The sequence below is a fragment of the Medicago truncatula genome, chromosome 3 (assembly GCF_003473485.1).
Source record: "Medicago truncatula cultivar Jemalong A17 chromosome 3, MtrunA17r5.0-ANR, whole genome shotgun sequence".
In the NCBI taxonomy this organism is placed as follows: Eukaryota; Viridiplantae; Streptophyta; class Magnoliopsida; order Fabales; family Fabaceae; genus Medicago; species Medicago truncatula.
The window spans coordinates 42,598,677-42,619,680 of NC_053044.1; the positions used below are offsets into that span (position 1 = coordinate 42,598,677).

The window sequence follows — 21,004 nt, forward strand, 5'->3', positions numbered from 1 at the left end:
AATCCCAGGAATGAAATTTTAAACCGTCAAACAAACGCCCCCTTAGACTTCTTTATTTAAGAAAAAGTCCGGTGACATATAACAAATGTGAGCTAGATTTTTACCCAGATGAAAAAGTGAGTATTGAGTGACATATAAGTTCGAAGAATTATATACTTGATACTTTAAGTTTTTTAGTGAAGATGTGATGTTTATAACACTTGCGTTTTTGCTCTTAGCCAATGTAATGCTTCCCGTGTCGGCTCACAATTAGTTTATTATTTATTTATATATTAATACAATTTTTTAAGAAAAAAAATTATAGAGAAAAATATGAAAATACTTAAACTATTTATATTACGTACAATTGAAAGAAAATAATAGACGTTGAAATAATTTTTTTCCTAGATAAATCGAAATTGTTACTAAGTTTTTTTGTTTTTCATATATAAACTTGAATTATTAATAATATTAACATTAAAATTTGAGGAAAAATAATTTAACCTTAATTCATAAAGAAAAAAAAAATGAAATTCAGAAATTATTTTAAAGGCTTCCGTGACCTTGTATTTGGACATTAAAGCAAGAAGGGAATCCCACTTAAAAAAAGTTGTATTATTTTCACTTTTGCAGTATATATAAAGCAATTTATTTTAGACACATTTCATTGACTTTTACATGTATTAAAAATCATTCCTATTTCCATTTGTTGAACTTTTCATATGTTGGATCGGAGGAGATTGTAAAATGTGATGTAACATGATAGGATGTGATGCAATTTAAAAAGAGAATTAGTGAGTGGTAATACAAATTTTTATATTGGGAAAAGTATTCATTGATTTATGTGATAGATATATCATGAGAATCAAGGTTTATCCACATACATCTTGACAAAATAAAATTGAGTTGGACAGTTAAATGATTCTATATATATTTAGATTAAGATGTGCAGGCCAATTATTTCATATGTATTGTATATCAATCCATTTGGCAACATATCGGCAGTAACTATAAAACTTATGACACAAGCAAAGTATATTCATAAATTATAATAAGATATGCAAGTCATTAAGAATCATAAAGCATAGATATTACTTGAGCTGATCTTGGCATGCTGTGCTGCTAAGAATATGGGAAACAAAGGTGGATTTTTACGTTATGCAGATGGTGTTGACAAGTTGCTATTATTCTTTGGAACTTTGGGTTGCATTGGTGATGGCATACAAACTCCACTCACTATGCTTGTTCTTGGCAGTTTGATAGATGATTATGCTCGTGGTGGTTCTGAACATATTGTGTCCATTCATAATATCAACAAGGTAATTAGTACATTCACAAATACTCAGTGAGCAAATCATCACCACTAAATGATAAGTTATCCTATATTAACCAATAAGATTAATGCAAAATTTTCATTCCTTTTCTGTTATATAATTGACTAATAGTGTGTGATTTCATTATTATTTGTTGATCTAGTACTAACATGTGACAGAAATATGTTTATCATTAATACAGTATGCTCTCAAGCTACTTGGTATTGCCCTTGGAGTTGCTTTTTCTGCTTTTATTGGTAAGTACTGCTGAAATTCTCTATAATTTTTTCTCCACTTTCGCTGAAGTTAACCTGGGTTGTTAATCCTCTTTGTCCATGTTTGGACTTCGAATTAACGGTAAGTTTGACAGAATCACGGTCTGCTATCCCGATTTTGACAAAAGATTCACTTTATTTAGAGCTTCAATAAAATCATGGAGCCACCATGATTTCTCCAAACTCACCCTGATTTTAAGCATGCACTCTCTCCCTTCTCTGACATTAGTCCCTTTTCCAGTACCACATCATCAATGCATTTTTGAGTGGATATCTTGATTTGAATGTATCACTCAAATGCATTGTTGAGAATTCGGGCTCAAAACTCACACCAATACAAACTATGATGTGTGGAGCAAAGGAAAGTAGTAACCAATTTCAAAGTAAACACAAGCGGCAGCAATAATAACAACACCTAGATCTAATCTAGTAATCAAAGTGAAAAGCTCAAAACCACAAGCACAAGATAAAGGGAGAAGAGAAACAAAACACAACAAAGATTGTTGACCCAGTTCAGTCCAACTTGACCTAATCTGGGGGAGAGATTGTTCTCTCCAATCCACTATCAATGAGTTCTTATAAAGGGATACAAATGAGTTACAAGAAATTAGCTTAAACAAGCTCACAATGAACAAACCTAATTTCTACCCATTTTCCCAATCTCACACATGAACAAGACACTCAATGATTTTCATTCACCCAAGGTGTTTACAATGTTTCCCAACCCAAGAGAACTCTAATCAAAGACCCTCAACCCTAAAGTTACCTCCTTTGATTTCCCAAGTTTTCCTCTCTTGAAGTTTTCTCTCCACTTCCTTCAAAAATGAGCTGAAACACTTAAATAGTACACAGTGACACAAAATCGCGTCGCGCCATCCAAAATCGTGTCACGATTGATGAGTACGACCCAAGGTACGACAACCTTATCCATAAATCGCGTCACGCCTGCACAAATCGCGTCACGTTTTGCCTTCAGCAGAAACCATCCATTCTGCCATCAAAATCGTGACGCGCCACTCAAAATCGTGTCACGATTATGAGTTTCCAGCAACACGAATTTGAAGGCAAATTACAACATGCATGTATCACCTTTGCCAATTTGCGCCTTGCTAAGGAGGCTAGATATAAAGTAAAACAACTTCTCATGTTGTAACTGCATATAATTTGAAGAACTTGTCAACTGTAATATTGATTCCAATAGTGTCTAAATATTTTCTTGCAGTTGGAGTATGCTGGACAAGAACTGCAGAAAGACAAACTTCGCGGATGAGGATTGAATATCTAAAATCAATCCTAAGACAAGAAGTTGGTTTCTTTGACAAGCAAACTAACTCTTCTACAACCTTCCAAGTAATTGCCACCATAACTTCTGATGCTCAAACAATCCAAGACACCATGTCTGATAAGGTATATATATTTTCAGAACCTTCCTTCTCCTACTCATTATTTTACTATTTCGTGCTAAAATAATTTGTATTTGTTTGTTTCAGGTTCCTAATTGTCTTGTTCATCTCTCAGCATTTTTCTCTAGCTTTATAGTGGCACTCTTCCTCTCCTGGAGACTTGCAGTAGCTGCTTTTCCATTTTCAATTATGATGATCATGCCAGCACTCATATTTGGAAATGCTATGAAAGAGCTGGGTGGTAAAATGAAGGATGCATTCGGAGTTGCTGGTAGCATAGCAGAACAAGCAATCTCATCGGTTCGAACTGTTTACTCGTACGTAGGTGAGAAGCAAACACTGAAGAGATTCAGTTCTGCTCTTGAAACATGTATGCAGCTTGGCATAAAGCAAGGTCAGACAAAGGGAGTGGTTGTTGGAAGTTTTGGGTTGTTATATGCTACCTGGGCATTCCAATCTTGGGTTGGAAGTGTTCTGGTTAGGACCAAAGGAGAAAAGGGTGGCAAGGTGTTTTGTGCTGAAATATGTATTATTTGGGGAGGATTGTGAGTATCTTCCGCCTTTTTTCCTTTTTGTTTCAAGTTTCTTGCTAAGTAATCATTTTTTCAAGCTTTAAGAAAAAGACTCTTGCAAAAACATGTTCATAATATTTGAAATTTACTATATGCAGGTCTCTGATGAGTGCACTACCAAATCTGGCTTCCATATTAGAGGCGACAATAGCAGCTACGCGGATTTTCGAGATGATTGACAGAAAGCCAACCATAAACTCTACAAAAGAAAAAGGAAGGATTTTGAAGCATACAAGAGGAGAGATTACATTTAAAGATGTTGAGTTTAGTTACCCTTCAAGGCCAGATACCCTGATTCTCCAAGGACTCAATCTTAAAGTTCAGGCATGTAAAACAGTGGGCCTGGTTGGAGGAAGTGGTTCTGGAAAATCTACTATAATCTCTTTGCTTGAAAGATTCTATGATCCTACATGTGGTGAGATATTGCTTGATGGTTTTGACATAAAAAGACTACACCTTAAGTGGTTTAGGTCCCTGATAGGATTGGTAAATCAAGAGCCAATTCTATTTGCAACTTCCATAAGAGAGAACATTCTATTTGGAAAGGAAGGAGCTTCAATGGAAGATGTCATAACCGCAGCAAAAGCAGCGAATGCACATGATTTCATTGTCAAACTTCCAAATGGCTATGAAACTCAAGTAAGCTATGAGTCCTATCTCATTCCATTCACACTTGTTATCTTTATTTTTCACTTTTTATTTTCATAAGCTTAGAAAAATTATACCTTGTTCAGGTAGGACAACTAGGAGCTCAATTGTCTGGAGGACAAAAACAAAGGATTGCTATTGCAAGGGCTTTAATAAGAGATCCTAAAATTCTACTACTTGATGAAGCCACCAGTGCTTTGGATTCACAATCTGAAAGAGTGGTACAAGATGCACTTGACTTGGCTTCTAGAGGTAGAACAACAATCATCATCGCTCATCGCCTTTCCACGATTCGTAAGGCTGATTCAATAGTAGTTCTTCAATCAGGAAGGGTGGTTGAAAGTGGTTCTCACAATGAGCTACTCCAACTGAACAATGGACAAGGTGGGGTTTACACCGAAATGCTAAATTTGCAGCAAACAAGTCAAAATGAAAATGCACAGCATCAAATAAACAAGAGCCCTCGTGCAATGGAAAATCCAATAACAAGTTCAAATCCAAGCCGGAAAAGTACTCCAATTCATCATGCATTTAGCCCTGCACAACCATTTAGTCCCATATATTCAATCAGTGTTATCGGCTCTAGCTTTGATGATGACTACAGCAGTGAAAACGTGGAGAAACCTTACAAATCAAACATCTCTCACTGGCGTTTGCTACAAATGAATGCTCCTGAGTGGAAGTATGCTTTGTTTGGATGTTTAGGGGCCATTGGCTCAGGAATATGCCAACCATTTTATTCCTATTGCTTAGGAATAGTTGCTTCTGTCTATTTCATTGATGATAATGCTCGGATCAAATCACAAATCAGGTTGTACTCAATCATCTTCTGCTGCATATCGGCTGTGAACTTCGTCTCAGGCCTCATTCAGCATCACAATTTTTCCATCATGGGAGAGCGTTTGCTGAAAAGGGTGCGAGAGAATTTGCTCGAGAAAGTGTTAACCTTTGAGATAGGATGGTTTGATCAAGAGGAGAACACAAGTGCAGTAATCTGTGCACGCTTGGCGACCGAAGCTAACTTGGTTCGATCCCTCGTTGCAGAAAGAATGTCGTTGTTAGTTCAAGTCTCCGTTACTGCATTGCTGGCTTTTGTACTTGGTTTAATCGTTACATGGAGGGTAGCTATTGTCATGATTGCTATGCAGCCTTTGATCATTTCATGTCTCTATTCAAAAACCGTTCTCATGAAGAGTATGTCAGGAAAAGCAAAAAATGCTCAAAGAGATGCTAGTCAATTAGCAATGGAAGCTACTACCAACCACAGGACTATCGCCGCATTCTCATCTGAGAAAAGGATACTAAATTTGTTCAAAACTGCTATGGATGGCCCTAAGATGGAAAGCATCAAGCAATCATGGATTTCAGGTTCCATATTGTCTATGTCACAGTTCATAACAACAGCATCTATAGCTTTGACTTTTTGGTACGGAGGCATATTATTAAATCGTAAACAAGTCGAATCAAAGCAACTCTTGCAAGTTTTCCTCATTTTGATGGGAACTGGTAGACAAATTGCTGATACAGGAAGCATGACTTCTGACATAGCTAAAAGTGGAAAAGCCATTAGTTCAGTATTTGCAATACTGGATAGGAAAACTCAGATTGAACCTGAAGATACTAGACACACAAAGTTTAAAAAGAGTATGAAGGGTGATATAAAACTGAAAGATGTGTTTTTCTCATATCCTGCAAGGCCAGACCAAATGATTCTCAAGGGTCTCAGTCTTGAGATTGAAGCCGGCAAAACAATTGCATTAGTCGGACAAAGTGGCTCAGGAAAATCCACCATCATTGGCTTAATTGAAAGATTTTATGACCCTATTAAGGGATCCATATTCATAGACAATTGTGACATCAAAGAACTTCATTTGAAAAGTTTGAGATCACATATTGCATTGGTGAGTCAAGAGCCTACACTCTTTGCTGGAACCATACGCGACAACATTGTATACGGGAAGGAAGATGCATCAGAGGCTGAAATAAGAAAAGCCGCACGTCTTGCAAATGCTCATGACTTTATAAGGTACGCTTTATAATATCTCTATCCCTCTCAAAGGTAAGATTAATTTAAACAAATTAATTAAGTGCTTATAACATAAAAGCTTATCATATAAATAATATAAGTTCATAGAAAAGAAAAGAAAAGTTAGTAACAAAAACTTGTGCCATGCAGTGGAATGAGAGAAGGGTATGATACATACTGTGGAGAAAGAGGAGTGCAGCTATCAGGAGGACAGAAGCAAAGGATAGCAATAGCTAGAGCAATGTTGAAGAATCCACCAATACTTCTGTTAGATGAGGCAACAAGTGCTCTTGACAGTGTATCAGAGAATCTTGTACAAGAAGCATTGGAGAAAATGATGGTTGGAAGAACATGTGTAGTTATAGCTCACCGTTTGTCAACAATACAAAGTGTTGATTCCATAGCTGTGATTAAAAATGGAAAGGTGGTGGAACAAGGTTCTCATTCACAGTTACTGAATGATAGATCAAATGGGACTTATTACTCTTTAATTAGGCTACAACAAAGTCATTCAACTTGATATGTTGTGTAAACAATTAGTTAGTATATGAGTTTCTGGGATTATTATTGCTTTTGGTTATATTATTTCAGTATATGGGAGTCCACTTATTATATCACTGTGTGCAATTTAGAATAACACATATCTGTATAACTAATCCTGGATTCCTGGTCAAGGTTGGAGCAAGGAACAAGTTTAAAAAAGTATAATTTAGTAAATAAAAAATAAATTTTTAAAGAAATTCTAAGATATATCCGAAACAAATACAAAAGAATTAACATTTACTTTTTTTTTTTTAAGGGAAATTAACATTAACTTACGAAGTTGTGTTTGTGTCCGTCGTTGTTATAAATAGTTCAAATCATCACTTATGAGTTATGAGGTAAATATTTTATCAAATCTCATAAATTTTATATTGAATATCTTTCATCCAATTTTTGTAATTTTCATTTCTAAAATTGCACCTTCGAGGTTGTTGTTGACACAAGAAGCATCAACACAAGTCCTAGCATCAATGAATAAAAAATTTATTTATTGGTTTCACCTAATTTTTGACATGTTCATCAATTGACATCTATAAATACATCATACTCATTGAAACTCATATTTATTTTGAATTTTTTCTTAACAATAATGATAACCAAACACACAATTTTAGTCAAAATACTTACATCCTAATACATGGGGCGGTTCTGTAATTATAATTAAAAAGCAAGGGTGTAATTAAAATTTCAACTTAAAAAAGAAGGGCATTTTCGACAGACCTTCTTGCTGAAGTCTCTCTCATATCATCCCTTCCCTCTCTTCACTCTTCTTTGAACTCTCTCTTCCTTCTGTGCAATTTTTTCCACTTCCTTCTCACTTACCTATCTTTCCTTTCATTTCGTCATTTTTGACATTTTTTTTACATAATCAACTCTTTCATTTACGTTGCATAATAATCTCAATACTCAAGGACGAAACAATAATGTAAGGCTGGAGTGTTTATTTACACCTAAAAATAATTATCAAGTTATCCATAAGTTAAAAGTTGATACATGTTCCCTCAAAAAAAAAAGTTTAAACATTTTTTTTTAACAAAAAAAAGTTGAAATCTAATTGGCTTACAAATTAAAAAGTGATGTTGTGTTATAATTGGATTGACTTGCATGTTAAAAAAAAATGTTTCCTTTGTCACAAAGAAAGGTCAGAGATGTAACAAAAAAAAGAAAGGTCGAAGACATGAATGATGTAAATAACATGTTAAAAAAAAATGTTTCCTTTATCATAGAGAAAGATCGGAGATGTAACAAAAAAAATATATGTATTGTGTATTAAATAATTAATGATTATTAGAAATTTATAGTGTCACATGTACTTTAATATTTATGTAAGACAAGTATTTATGGGATAATTATGTTTTTGTCTCTATAAATAAATCAGTTTTTTGTTTTATTGTCTCAAAAAAATTTCTTCGATTAAGTTTTCTATCATTACTTTTCTTCCTTAATTTTAAGTTAACCTATGTGTAGTCTTCATATTTTTAAATGAAATTTTGAAGAAATGTGTAGAATATAATAAGAATCTCTCCCAAAAGATTTAAACATTTTAACAAAACATAAATTAAATATGAATTTTTGTGCGTTAAAAAATAAAAATTCATATTTATTTTAAAAATTCATATTATTAAATATGAATTTTTTTTAGTAATTGTCACTGATGAAATTAAACTATCATACTAAAAATTTGTCATCAGCTTAAAAAAATATATTTTTACATCTTTTTATCCCTGTATTTGGATTGTTTTCGGTTTCTATTAACAAGTATTTTTTAGTGTGCATCTTTTGAACTTTTTACAAAAGCTGGATACTAACCATTATCTCATTTTTGTTGTTGTGAAATTCCCTAAAAAAAGAAAAAAAAACGTTATGAAACACGCATGTCACGTTGCTTCCAAATGGTTTCCATCCATGCTCATTATTCAGACTGTAATGGGGACATTGGTTAGAGCATAACCAATGGTAGATAATAGTGTATGGCCTACTTTTGCACAACTAACCGTGTAACATCAATCAAGCAATATACAATAATTGATACAGTTCTATACCATAGATCATGTGGTAGTACTTGTGTGAAACAAGGAGTGAAGTTTTCTAACAAAAATGGAAGAGGAAAAATTAGAACAACCATTGTTGAAGAAAAAGTATTATGAGAACTGCCCTGGTTGTAAGGTTGATCAAGCCAAAGAGCTTGGAACAGATGTTTCACTTCGAAATCTTTCTTTTATATGGATGGCGGTTTTATGTGGCAGTAAGCATTCAACATTTTTCACTTTTGCAAGTCTTCTGAAAAATTCTTTGAAATTTTGTCTTTGATGTATACTTCCCTCTGATATCTTTTTTGTTTAAATTGTACACAGCGTTGCCCCTTGCATCGCTCTTTCCCTTCGTTTATTTCATGGTGAGTTTAACTTTTTTACTGGAATATACTGCTACTTCCCTCATACTGCAACTCTGAGTTTAACTATTTGTGTTACTTGAAAGATAAACATATAGTAAATATATTTATTTTCAGGTAGAGGATTTCAATATTGCAGAAAGCGAGGAAGATATAAGCGCTTATGCTGGTTATGTAGGTAAGATTTCTTTTCAGACTTCAATTCTTTGATGTCTTCTACTTCATTTATACTAATTCAAATAGGGTTGTAAAAATGTTGCAGGATCTTCATACATGTTTGGTAGAACTTTGACATCTATACTGTGGGGTATAATATCTGATCGCTATGGTAGAAAACCAGTTATAATTGTAGGGGCTATCACAGTGTATGTACATGAAGTCATGCTTTCCTTGGCCTTCAAGTTATATACTATATGTTGTCCTGTAACAACAATGTTGTTTGCTTGATTTCAGTGTCATTTTCAACACGTTTTTTGGTCTTAGCACAAATCTATGGATGGCTATCGGCATGAGATTTCTTCTTGGAAGTTTAAACGGTCTGCTGGGACCTATAAGGGTGTTTTTCTATACCTTCGTAGTTTAATGTCAAAAGTTTGAATTTGTGTCGTTTTATGGTTCTAAGTTATTATTCTAAATAACTATAGCTTCCATTGATATATGTAAACTACAACCTCTTGTATTAACAGGCTTATGCAACTGAGATTTTTAGAGAAGAAAATCAAGCTTTAGGCCTCTCAACAGTATGCCTCCCTTACTTTTGTCTGTTATATCGTGTCATAGAAGCACATGTCGAATATAATTGCTCGGTGTGATCTGACTTCAGGTTGTGGCAGCTTGGGGAGTAGGTTTAGTCATTGGTCCAGCATTAGGAGGTTATTTGGCTCAGGTGATAAAGCTAATGCTTGAAATTCGGTTCAAATTGGAGATTAAATTTTTGGAACCCTTACCCTTCTGCTATTAAACAAAAATCCTTGAGTCTATTGTTGTTTTAATACTTTGGAAATTTTGTACCACAGCCAGAACTGAAGTACCCACATCTATTTCCAAAGGGTTCCATTTGGGATAAGTAAGTAGATTTTTATTTGTTACTCGTTTTTCTTTTTAACTTTATAATAAATCTTTTGGGATAAGTAAGCTGATGCTGATATACTTTGTTGTTGTGCTGCGTTAAATTTTTCAAATCATAAATCACCTCGCAGGTTTCCATATTTTTTGCCCTGCTTTGTTATATCAGCTTTTGCATTTGCAGTAGCAATTGCCTGCATTTGGTTACCGGTATGAATCTTAATTTCCTCAGCCATATATATGTAGTGCGGCTATATATGTATATGTGTGCGTGCATATAACTGCAGGAAACACTTCACTACCATAATGGCAGCAAGGAGTCCACTGACAATGTGGAAGCTGCAGAAGTTGGAAGCAGTGAGAGTAAGAAAGATAAGATGATTGAAAAAGATGAAAGCCTATTTCTAAATTGGCCTTTCATGTCATCTATTATTGTTTACGGTCTCTGCTCTCTCCATGATATTACTTATCAAGAGGTAATATTCTACTTCATGATTTTCGTGTTCCGACCATCTGCTGCGTATATTAATTTTTTTTTGAAGGAGCTGCGTATATTAATTTATTCATGCATTTATCGTCGTGTTGTATAAACTGGTGTTTCATCGAAGTGGTATAAGCCAACACCATTTTACTCTTTAACTAGGTTTTCTCTTTATGGGCCGTCAGTCCCCGAAGGTTAGGTGGTTTGAACTTTACAACTAATGATGTTGGCAATGTTCTTGCAATATCAAGTACATTATTCAAATCTATAATTCTCTAGATATTTAATAATTTTGGTCAACATGTTGCAATAAATATTATTATATCTTTTTCTCAGCAAAAAAAAAGTGTTTTGAATTTGATTTGCTGACATTGAAATGTAAGTTGTATGATCTTAATCTAACAACTCCAATTTATTAGCAGAAAGGACATGCCATTTTTTTACTAGAGCAAATTCAGATTATTACTTAATACATATGCTGCTTAATTACTGACCTTTTCTAAACCATTCAGGTACCGGTATTGTAATATACCAGCTTTCTCTGTACCCATCAATGCAAAAAGCCTGTGGTCCTGTTAACCTTGCTCGCATTGCCGGGGTTAGCTTTCACCGTATATGCCAATTATTGTGATTCAGAATTTTATGTTTGTTTATTTGAAACTTGTCTTGTTATTTGGCATGCACAATATGTAGGTATTATCCATACCCCTCTTGCAAAGTTACCCCTTCACGACATTACTGTCTGGCTCCACCCTATACCTTGTGATAAATATTGCTTCCATTCTGAAGTTTCTTATGGGTGTAAGTGTAGATCTCTCTTTATATAGCCAATTATGATTCACGAGCGATATTGAGGGTGCACCTCTCTCTTTATATTGACTAACTGTAGTACTTTTGTTGGACTTAGGAAACAATTTCAACCTGTCTATTCCTTCTGCAAAATAGAGCAGTGGTAAAAAGTTCCCTCCCATTAGCTGTTATTTCATTACGAAAATTGAGATCATATTTTTTTTTTTTATGGAATTGTGGCAACATATAACCTGTTGATTTGGTATGACAGGAACAACATCAAAGAGGGGCAGCTAATGGCATTGCAATGACTACTATGTCAGCATTCAAAACAATAGGTCCTGCTGGAGGCGGTGCATTGTGAGTTTCCCTTTGATTTATTTTGTTTCTCTGACCTATGAGCCATTGTTAACACCTTAGAATTGATTGCCTCTATAGGGAATTCATATTGTAAACGATCCTTGCTTAAAGAAAGTGCATGTGTACATGTTTTATACATAACTGTCATATAGATAAATAAATCTCAATTCATTTGTGTCGGAAACTTCATGCCAAGTTTTTTTTTTATGACATAGTCCTGTCATCTATGTATTCAAGCTTTTCAAAGTACCACATGTTTGTGCTTGTGATACTTTCTTATTCTGCTTTCGATTAATGCAGATTAGCATGGTCACAAAAGCGGTTAAATGCTTCTTTCCTCCCAGGTATGACACTCAGCTTAATCTAACTGTCAACTTTTTGCTTTATTTGTTTGAATTATTTGCTTAATAGGAAAGAACATAACTGGCCCTTTTGTTTTAAAAAACTTAAGAATGACAAGTTTGAATTCTTGTTCTAAACTCTTCAATGGTGGATAGGAGGAATATGGTGGTACAATAAATAAATGATTCAGAGAGTTTCTATACAAATAAGAATATGGTTTCTTTTAGTGGCTATATTACTGTAAGTTAACTATTTTACATTTAACTGTAGGCACCCATACTGTTGGAGAAAGAGGAATAAAAGGAACAGAAAACGTGAAAGTTATAGATTGAAAGTAATGTTTCTTTTCATTGTAGTTCCTTGTCAATACATAGAACCTCTAGTTATATTGATACATAGAAAGTTCTAGTAAATAAGTGAATGCACCTAGGAATATTAAATGACATTCTCTGGAACTTACTGATACATTAAGGAACCTAGGAATATGGAAAATTACAAATTATCATTTAACACATACTGTCTTCTTTTCCCTGAATGTTATCGAAGGACTTGGAGTACTTTTGATGTTCAAACCATTCTTGGGTGTAAAGAAAGAAAAACCAATGGAGCAGTTACAGTGATATCAATAAATTTTGCATAAGGTATGAAGCAATTTAGGGTTGTCTGCATACATTTGGTGGTGAGATCATACCAACTATAAGTTGAACATTGGCATCATGTAAGTTTGTATTTCGATCTTTTGAGATTTTAGTATGGGTGAATGCATGGTAGAAATAATTGGTTTAAGAAGATTTGTATGATTGAATTTCATTATGTAATTTTATTTGCATATTTGATATGTACTGATAGATGTATCTTACTATATGCACATAGAAAACTTTCATTATTGCATTATCTCGTTCGATCTGTGAATGTGATTATGCGAGTCAGGATGACTTTTTATAGGTCAGTTAATCTAAGTCTTCACATACAAGGTAAATACAAGCAGGGTTGATTTCTTTTTTTTATTGGAAACTCAGTAAGAGACAAACTTGGAAGTAACTCACATTCTCACAAAATTCAATTTACCTTAATCATTCATGTCTGATACACCGCAGACTTCTTCATGGGAAGGTTGCACACTTGACAAATAATATTTCCATGAATATTACACTTTCACTTTCACTTGAAGGAACTGAGAAAGAGTGACTGCAATGCCCTGCAAGAAAAGGAGGGTCTAGGAAGTTTCTTGGGGCATATCTTTAAGAATTCCATCCCTTGCACTCCTTGAAGCCTAAATGTATCAGTTGAACTGCTACTTCCGATCACAACCCAACCTTCCTCTCTATCATCCGTTTCGAGCATAGCTGACAACTCTGCGAGTACATGGTCAGAACTTGTTGTACTCCCTACACAGAGTTTAGATCTTCATGGCCTCTAATTGATGCTAAATAATTGTACTTCTCTGAATGAAAGAGGACCGCTGGATCGATTTCATCGTTTTTTGCCATTCTTTTTTTGGCATATATTGTTTCCCGCTGCAGACCTACTTGTTTGAGCTCATTATGTTATCGCTGAGTTGTCGGATCCACCATTTTTTCACTCCAATAAAGGCAAAATGTTTTGCCTGGTTCATCCTGATACACTCCACAATGTAAAATTCTAGCCATGTTGTATATAAGAAAACTGCTAAAATATGCTATGAATTACTGTTTCATAGTAAGCAAGGAGATGGCTGATATCATCTAGCAACAATTGCATTGTCAAATTCTGGTTTTGCCAGAGTTTCTGCCTCTTTTGAAGCTGAAAAGGTATAAGCTCTGACTCCCCATATCTTGATCATATCAAGAGCAATATTTGATAGAGAATTAAACAACTCTCTTCGGAGTCACTCCATGCATCCGAAGATGAGGGAACCCACACAATCTTATAATTGTCCTTCCGTCTCTTATTCAAATGATGATCACATGTGTTCTTAATCAGTAAGAATAATTGTTCCATGGTGAGTGGATATGGCTTCGAGATTAACAACAGAACTATCTTATCTTTAAGTTCAGACGCACCAAGCTATATACCACAGAATTAAAATCAGAATGTTCTTAAAGACAAGGCTTCAGTTTTATGAGTGCTATACCATGTAATGAAAATAATAAGAGGAGAATCTCTCCTTTTTTTAAGAAAAGTGTTTTCGGAGAGAATAAAAAGACTTATGCATCAACATTTTGATTATTTTCTTTGTTTTGAGAGTATCACAAGAAGAGACAATTAATTTAGAGAATTTTTTAAACCCTCTAAAACTCTATTAATTAAGCATTAGTACAATGATACCCAACTACAAAGTACTACATAAGATTGGGATAACTTATGTCAGAGATAAATCAACGATAATGGTGTTGAGACTTGGGATAACTTATGTTGAGCACTTGAGCTCAATGATTTTCAGAATTGTCTTGTTGGTCACGTTCTAATAATCTGAACATCAAATCTATAGATAATCTTCAGTTCAACTTTCTTGTACTGTCAACAAGTTTGAACCATTGGCTTGCAGGGTCACATGTGTTAACTTTGCTAATACATTTGCAACTATTGGTGACAACTATGTTGTTAGCATCTACATCCAAACAAACACTAGAAGTAGAACCATTGTTGTTGACATTATATGAGAGATGCATCTTTGAATCAGATATCATTTCCCATGTTGACTCCGGACCTGAACATGTTGTTCCAAGTTTCACTTGTTTCCCTTCTCCTTCTCCTTGTAAACAAAATTTTGTACCTTTAAGTAAGAGTATATTTTGGGGTGTGTATTCCCAGCCATCAGAATTAGAACAAGGTCCCATCTTCAATGGTTCATGCAATGACTTGCTCAATACGCAAAGACCTCTCAATGGGTGAAAAATCACTTTATATGGTTCAGATTCTAATAAGCCTGGCCCTGCATGTGAAAAAAGACTTTACGAATCCACACAAACGCATATTCTAAAAAAGATGAAGGGTGTATAAAGAATGTGAGGCATCGGTGGAGATGTACACGGTCTACTTCAAGATTCGTATTTAGGCCTATTATAATATGAATTTAAAAATCTCATGTATCAGCATGTACCGCACCCACACTACGCGTACAAACTTTATAGGTGAGGTGTGAAATAAGAAAAATATATGAAATCACTTTTGTTTTTTTATACCTTGAAAAGGGTGTTGAATAGCAGATATCCTTTGTAAGAAACTTGTATTCCTAACTTGGCTCCAATTCCCATTGAGAATACCAAAAGTCTCATCAACATCAACAACCCCTTGTCTAATATAATAACTTCCAGAAAGTGTCCAATAGGCCCAATCCAAATCAAGCTCAGCTGCCACTGCCATGAAGCAGTTAAAGAACCTGTTTTGGTTCATATTTTTGCCTCTTAAATCCAAACCAAACTCACTCACAAACAATGGCCATCCTTGGTCTAACAAGAACCCTGAATTTCTCACAAAGCTACTTGTAACTTGTCCACACACTTGGTTTGGATTCTCTAATGTCCATGCTTGACTGTCACTAAAGCTATACCAATGCTCCTCAAATACTAGTTTCCCATTAAAGGTAAGCTTCACTGGCTGGTTTGTAATGAATGATAAGTCAGTGTCAAAATTTAAGCCAGACAGAATGACAAGAACATTCGAATTCGCAGCATGCACGACTTCTGCTCCTTTTGGCATGTACCTATAATTCAGAAGATCAAAACAATATAATCACTCATTCCCATGAAGACTATGTTTTAATTCATCTATTGTTCTACAAATTTAGAATAACACTCAATCTTTTGAACAATAAGGTGCCTATAGAGCAACCATAAAACCAATATACCTGTACCAATCATTGAGATTTTGTCTGGGACCTCGTAGTTCATTTCTCAAGCTCATTCCCACCACATTAGTGACTCCATTGAAAAGGGTGGCCATCTTGGTCAGACCCATAAGCCAGAGGTCTGGATCAAAATATTGGTCCCCAAAGAACCCATTGCCATCGGAGTTACTACAGCACCATCCTGGCTGTGTCACATGGTTGTCCAAAATCACCATCAAGTCCATGTCTCCTAGACTTTTTACCACCGTCTGCGGCAATTAATTAACTAATAATACTGTTAGAACTCTTTTTCATCCTTGTAACTGCATTGTTTAAACTAACTATAACAAGTTATATGTATGAAGTGCTTGTTGGAATCATATTGGCACATCTCAAATTGTAGTTTTAGGTGTGTGAATTCAGTTTAGATATATGAGTTTAGGAGTGCTAAAATCATTATCTTTTTAACTTTATGTAACACTTTTTTTTAAAGAAATACTATGTAACACTTGTTTTTTTATCGATTGAAATTTATGTGGGTCCTACCATTTCACGTCAAACTCAATTTTAAAGTATGAAACTCTTATTAATTTTATCTAATAAAAAAGTGAATATTAATATGACGGTTAGAAAGAAAGTGCTCTTAACATTTATTGTATGAGTTTCACCTCGGCCGTAAAAATGATATTGGACGTAAGTTTAAATTTCAAACTACGATTTAGGTAAAATTAAGTTTAAAATATCACAAGTATCATTATTATAAAATAAAAAATAAAAATAAAAACTGCTACATTATATTTTTAAGTAGACTTTTATCCCATTACTCAAAAACAAGTAGGCTTTTATCTCATGCATGCATTCCATATTGTTTAATTAAATTTAACGTATTCTTAAAACTGGATTTGAATCCAAAACTTTTAATTAAGATGAAAAATATTTTATGATATTGTCTAAGTATCCTTGCGTGTAACAAAACTACAGTAGTAGCATTCCTTAAAAAAAAAAAAAAAAAAAAAAAAAAAAAAAAAAAAACTAGTACCATTGAGTAAGTATTATTTTGAACAAACCAGAAATTATAGATAAACGAATTATAAGCTACTCCCTCCATTTTAAAATGGGTATCGTTTTAGCAAAAAAAAATTATTTCAAAATGAATGTCACTTTTAGTTTCCAACATAGTTTTAAAAATTGGATCGGACCGGAAACCGGTGGGGTGGCCGGTTTGAGTCAACTAACGGATCGGCCATGCTTTCGAACCGGTGTGAGCCAGTGTGACTCGGTCTAAACCGTATAAAACCGGTGAACCAGCGGTATTGACAAACCGGACCGGTTTGATCTGAAGCATGATTTTAATTGAATAATTTTTTGTAAAAAGTGGCATGGGAGGGAGTAGAACCCGTGACAGTTAGTTAACAATGGAAATGCATTACCGCTGCACCACTATTGGTTTGTACTATTTTTTCATTGAAAAGGAAGTTGAATAGCAGATATCCTTTGTAAGAAACTACCGTAGTATTATTTTTTTTTTAATGAAAAACAAATTAATAGTTAATTAGGATAATTTGATAAAATTACTATGACTACTTTATTCAATTCCTTAATCATTGTGCAATTGATAAAATGACACTTATTTTAAAACGGAGGAGTAATTGGTTAGAACCTAAACCAAATTAAGTCTGAACATATATTTTGAACAAATTAGACAAAGTCCTGATTAAAAAGGTTCCGTATTATTAAAGCCGGTGCTTTAATACTTAGGCTAGCTCACCAAATAGTCGACCTAACCATTCAATAGCACAGACCTCGAAATACTTGCAAAAATTTTAGTCCAACAAAATGCTTTTTTTGTACTACATCATTGACTTTGGTTATGGTACTTTCAAGTTCCAACATAGTCGCATTGAGAGATATTAATGCTCCAAATTAATTTTAGTCCTATTGTCATGTAAATGCAATTCACAAAAGGATGATATTTCAATCGTGTAAATAAAGTTCTGTTTGGCAAGGACAACTTTTGAGCTTATAGTATTGGAGTATATGTTTAAGATAGATCTCTTTGGAATAACAATTTTTTTTCCAGCCTTTATTTATTTTTGTCAAGTTTTCGTGCCTTTGTTATTCTATTGGGTTAGGTTTATATATCCATCTTTTGTTTTTCCTTTGTCATAAATAAGTTTGCATACTTAATTAAAATAAATAAATAATAATTAAAAATATATTTTTATATCATTTAATTCTTTTTGAAATATTATATCATTTCATATTTATCAACTAATTTAATGTTAAGTCTGTCAGAAGAAAAAAAAACTAATTTAATGTTAATTTTATCAAACGTTACAAATATAATACACTATCTTATTCACAATTAACTATCATCATTTCATATTTATCAACTAATTTAATGTTAATTTTATCAAACGTTACAAATATAATACGCTATCTTATTCACAATTAACTATCAGTTAGCTATCCCTGTGAGCTTAACTCAGTTAGTAGAGATATTGCATATATATGCAGGGGCCGGGGTTCGAACCCCGAACACTCCACAATTTAATTGTGTGAGCTCTAACCACTATACTACTTGACAAAAAAAAAAACTATCGGTTAGCTTATCCGTTGCATAATCATCATCTAATATAAGTTAACTTATCCACCTTCCATTACTTTTTACCCAACAAAATCCAAAACACATTTCCTATGGTACTCGTAAGGATGAGTAGCCATCTAGGGTTTAATATATTCATATTTAAATATTTATTTAATGATATAATTTCTTGAATACTCCTCTAATAATATGAATTTAATTTGTCAATAATTAATCTTTTAATTTTATGGAACAAATGTGCATGAATAAAACTTTTGAAAAATGATTTTTCCATGAGATTAAGATATTAATCATAATTAATTTTTCTTAAAATCAAAATCATAAGGAGTACCTGGTAAGCTTTGATGAGGGGAAGGTCAATGATGGAGGGGTTGTTGGCTTGAATCCCAGATATGGATTGAAGAAGTCCTAGATTGTGTAGAGAGTGTCTCACTTTAATAGAAGCAAAAGAGTCATTAGTGAGCAAGAGAAGTGGCCAAGTGAGCCTAACACAGTTGAAACCCATGGATTTTATTCCCTTTGAAATTACATCAAGAGGTTGATGGCTCAAACCCTCAGCCACTGAGGTATCTAAATGTGATGCCCAATTAACACATGCTAGTTTCACCCTCTTTTCACTTTCATTCACGATCCACCGTCCATTGGTGTGAAGTGGAAGAGCCGTCACCCTTACAATGGAGAGCAGTAGTAGCACCATTACTGACATTGTTGCCATATTTGGTAACCCCCAAGAGCATCCACTCATATTCTGTGTTAATATTTCAAGTACTATATGTTAACATCATATCATGTCATGTGATCTTAGTTTTCACATACATGCATTGGGATCAATATATACACTAATGCCCGTGACTCGCTTAATATTTGTAGAGACAAAAGTCGACAAATTTTGTAGTAATTACTTAACTAACAACAACTTTAATTAATAATACTCTCTCCAGAGGGAGTACTATCACACAAACTTTTGAGTTATAAAGGACCAATTATATATAAAAATAGAAAACCAAAAGAGAAATTCTAATATGGTCACAAGATCAAATAAATAATGTTTGGTCACACACATAAAGAAATATTTATTTAATAATAAAAAGAAAATTGATAAAATAATGATTGAGTATTTTAAGGATAGTCTTTTCTTGTAGGTAGGGATGGAAATAGGCCAGGCTGGCCTACAGGGGCCTATGGTCTGACCTGCTTAAGCGTGGTCTGACCTGACCTGTTTATTAAAAAGGCTAGGCTTAGGCTTTTTAAAAAGTCTATTTAAGTAAATAGGTCAGGCTTAGGCTATCAAAAAAGCTTATGAAGCCTAATAGGCCAGTCTGTTTATGCATGTTAGACTTCATAGTGAACTTTTTAAATAGACTTTAAAGCTTTATAGTGAAATAGGCTTTTAAGGCCTTATAGTAGTGATAGACAAGTCTTACACTGAAATAGGCTTTGAGGCCTATTAAACCTATTTAAAAGTAGATAAAATGGAATGTTTAGTGACTTTAATAGTAAGTAGGCCTGTAAATAGGCTTTCAGGCCAGACCAGAAAAAAAAATAGGCCTATGAAAGGCCATAGGCCAGGCTCAGGCCTGCAAAAATTTTTGTAGGTCAGGCCTATTCCCAACCCTACTTGTAGGATGTTGGTGGACAATAATAAATTCAAACATTTAAGGTACCATAGAAGAGGAAATATGAAAGCAAATAGAGAATGAGAGAGAAGACATGAGAGGAGAGGAGATAGAATGGAGATGAGAGAAAGAGGAGAGGTACGAGAGGGAGAGAGAGAAGGGAGATAACGGGGCGTAGAGTATTATATGTTATATTTGATACTATGCCCCGTTATATTATACGTTATATTTTATACTACTTGTTAGATTAATTGAATCTATTTTTTAACTATTTAATTAATATATTTCAAACATAATCGATAATTGTCATTCTTTGCTATTAATTGTTGATATTATTATATGTTATATTTTATTCTAAACATATTATTTTATTATATATTAATAAAACAATTTATATTTTAATCGCATCAAATTAAATCGGATCAATTTTTTTTAAAATAGTGATCTAAACCAAACTAAATTGCAAGTAATATTTTTTGGTATGCAACTAGTTTTTACTTCAACACTAACTAAAATCGCGATATGATATCAAGAAGTCCTAGCATAACTGGCAAAATGTCAAAATTGTTAGGCCGAATGTCATGATTGGGGTTCAAACCCCAGTACCTCCATTTGTGTGTGAATTTATAATGGCTTTGCCATTTCGTCTACCTACAAAAAAAATAAAATCGCAAAGTGATCACCTCTAAATGAAAGAAGAGATAATTATTTTACACATTTATCAAATAAGGCGTTGAAACATCATTAATATGCTTGAAAAATATACTACTATTTGTTATAGTATTAA

General features: G+C 33.7%; 3 protein-coding genes and 1 pseudogene across 3 annotated transcripts; 2 read left to right on the forward strand and 2 right to left on the reverse strand.

The window, feature by feature from the left end:
* Positions 1-1,074: 1,074 nt before the first annotated feature.
* On the forward strand, positions 1,075-6,976 carry LOC11415005 (putative multidrug resistance protein). Its single transcript, XM_003601835.4, has 7 exons — positions 1,075-1,298; positions 1,495-1,549; positions 2,790-2,974; positions 3,058-3,515; positions 3,641-4,181; positions 4,277-6,216; positions 6,367-6,976. The coding sequence occupies exons 1-7, from the start codon at positions 1,110-1,112 to the stop codon at positions 6,734-6,736; spliced, it is 3,738 nt and encodes a 1,245-aa protein (XP_003601883.2). The 5' UTR covers positions 1,075-1,109; the 3' UTR covers positions 6,737-6,976.
* Positions 6,977-8,790: 1,814 nt separating this feature from the next.
* Positions 8,791-13,171, forward strand: LOC11411485 (protein ZINC INDUCED FACILITATOR 1). Its single transcript, XM_003601836.4, has 18 exons — positions 8,791-9,004; positions 9,114-9,154; positions 9,269-9,329; positions 9,414-9,516; positions 9,605-9,707; positions 9,838-9,891; positions 9,975-10,037; positions 10,168-10,217; positions 10,351-10,426; positions 10,504-10,692; positions 10,860-10,947; positions 11,210-11,295; positions 11,391-11,498; positions 11,605-11,649; positions 11,758-11,846; positions 12,147-12,190; positions 12,459-12,522; positions 12,735-13,171. Exons 1-17 carry the CDS (start codon positions 8,857-8,859, stop codon positions 12,518-12,520), a joined length of 1,410 nt encoding a protein of 469 aa, XP_003601884.2. The 5' UTR covers positions 8,791-8,856; the 3' UTR covers positions 12,521-12,522; positions 12,735-13,171.
* Positions 13,172-13,291: 120 nt separating this feature from the next.
* LOC112420241 (uncharacterized) lies at positions 13,292-14,647 on the reverse strand (annotated as a pseudogene).
* Positions 14,451-19,466, reverse strand: LOC11408931 (glycosyl hydrolase 5 family protein). The gene is made up of 4 exons (XM_024778598.2): positions 18,933-19,466; positions 16,018-16,265; positions 15,353-15,873; positions 14,451-15,102 (listed from the first exon to the last, which is right to left on the reverse strand). The coding sequence occupies exons 1-4, from the start codon at positions 19,344-19,346 to the stop codon at positions 14,666-14,668; spliced, it is 1,620 nt and encodes a 539-aa protein (XP_024634366.1). The 5' UTR covers positions 19,347-19,466; the 3' UTR covers positions 14,451-14,665.
* Positions 19,467-21,004: the final 1,538 nt, after the last annotated feature.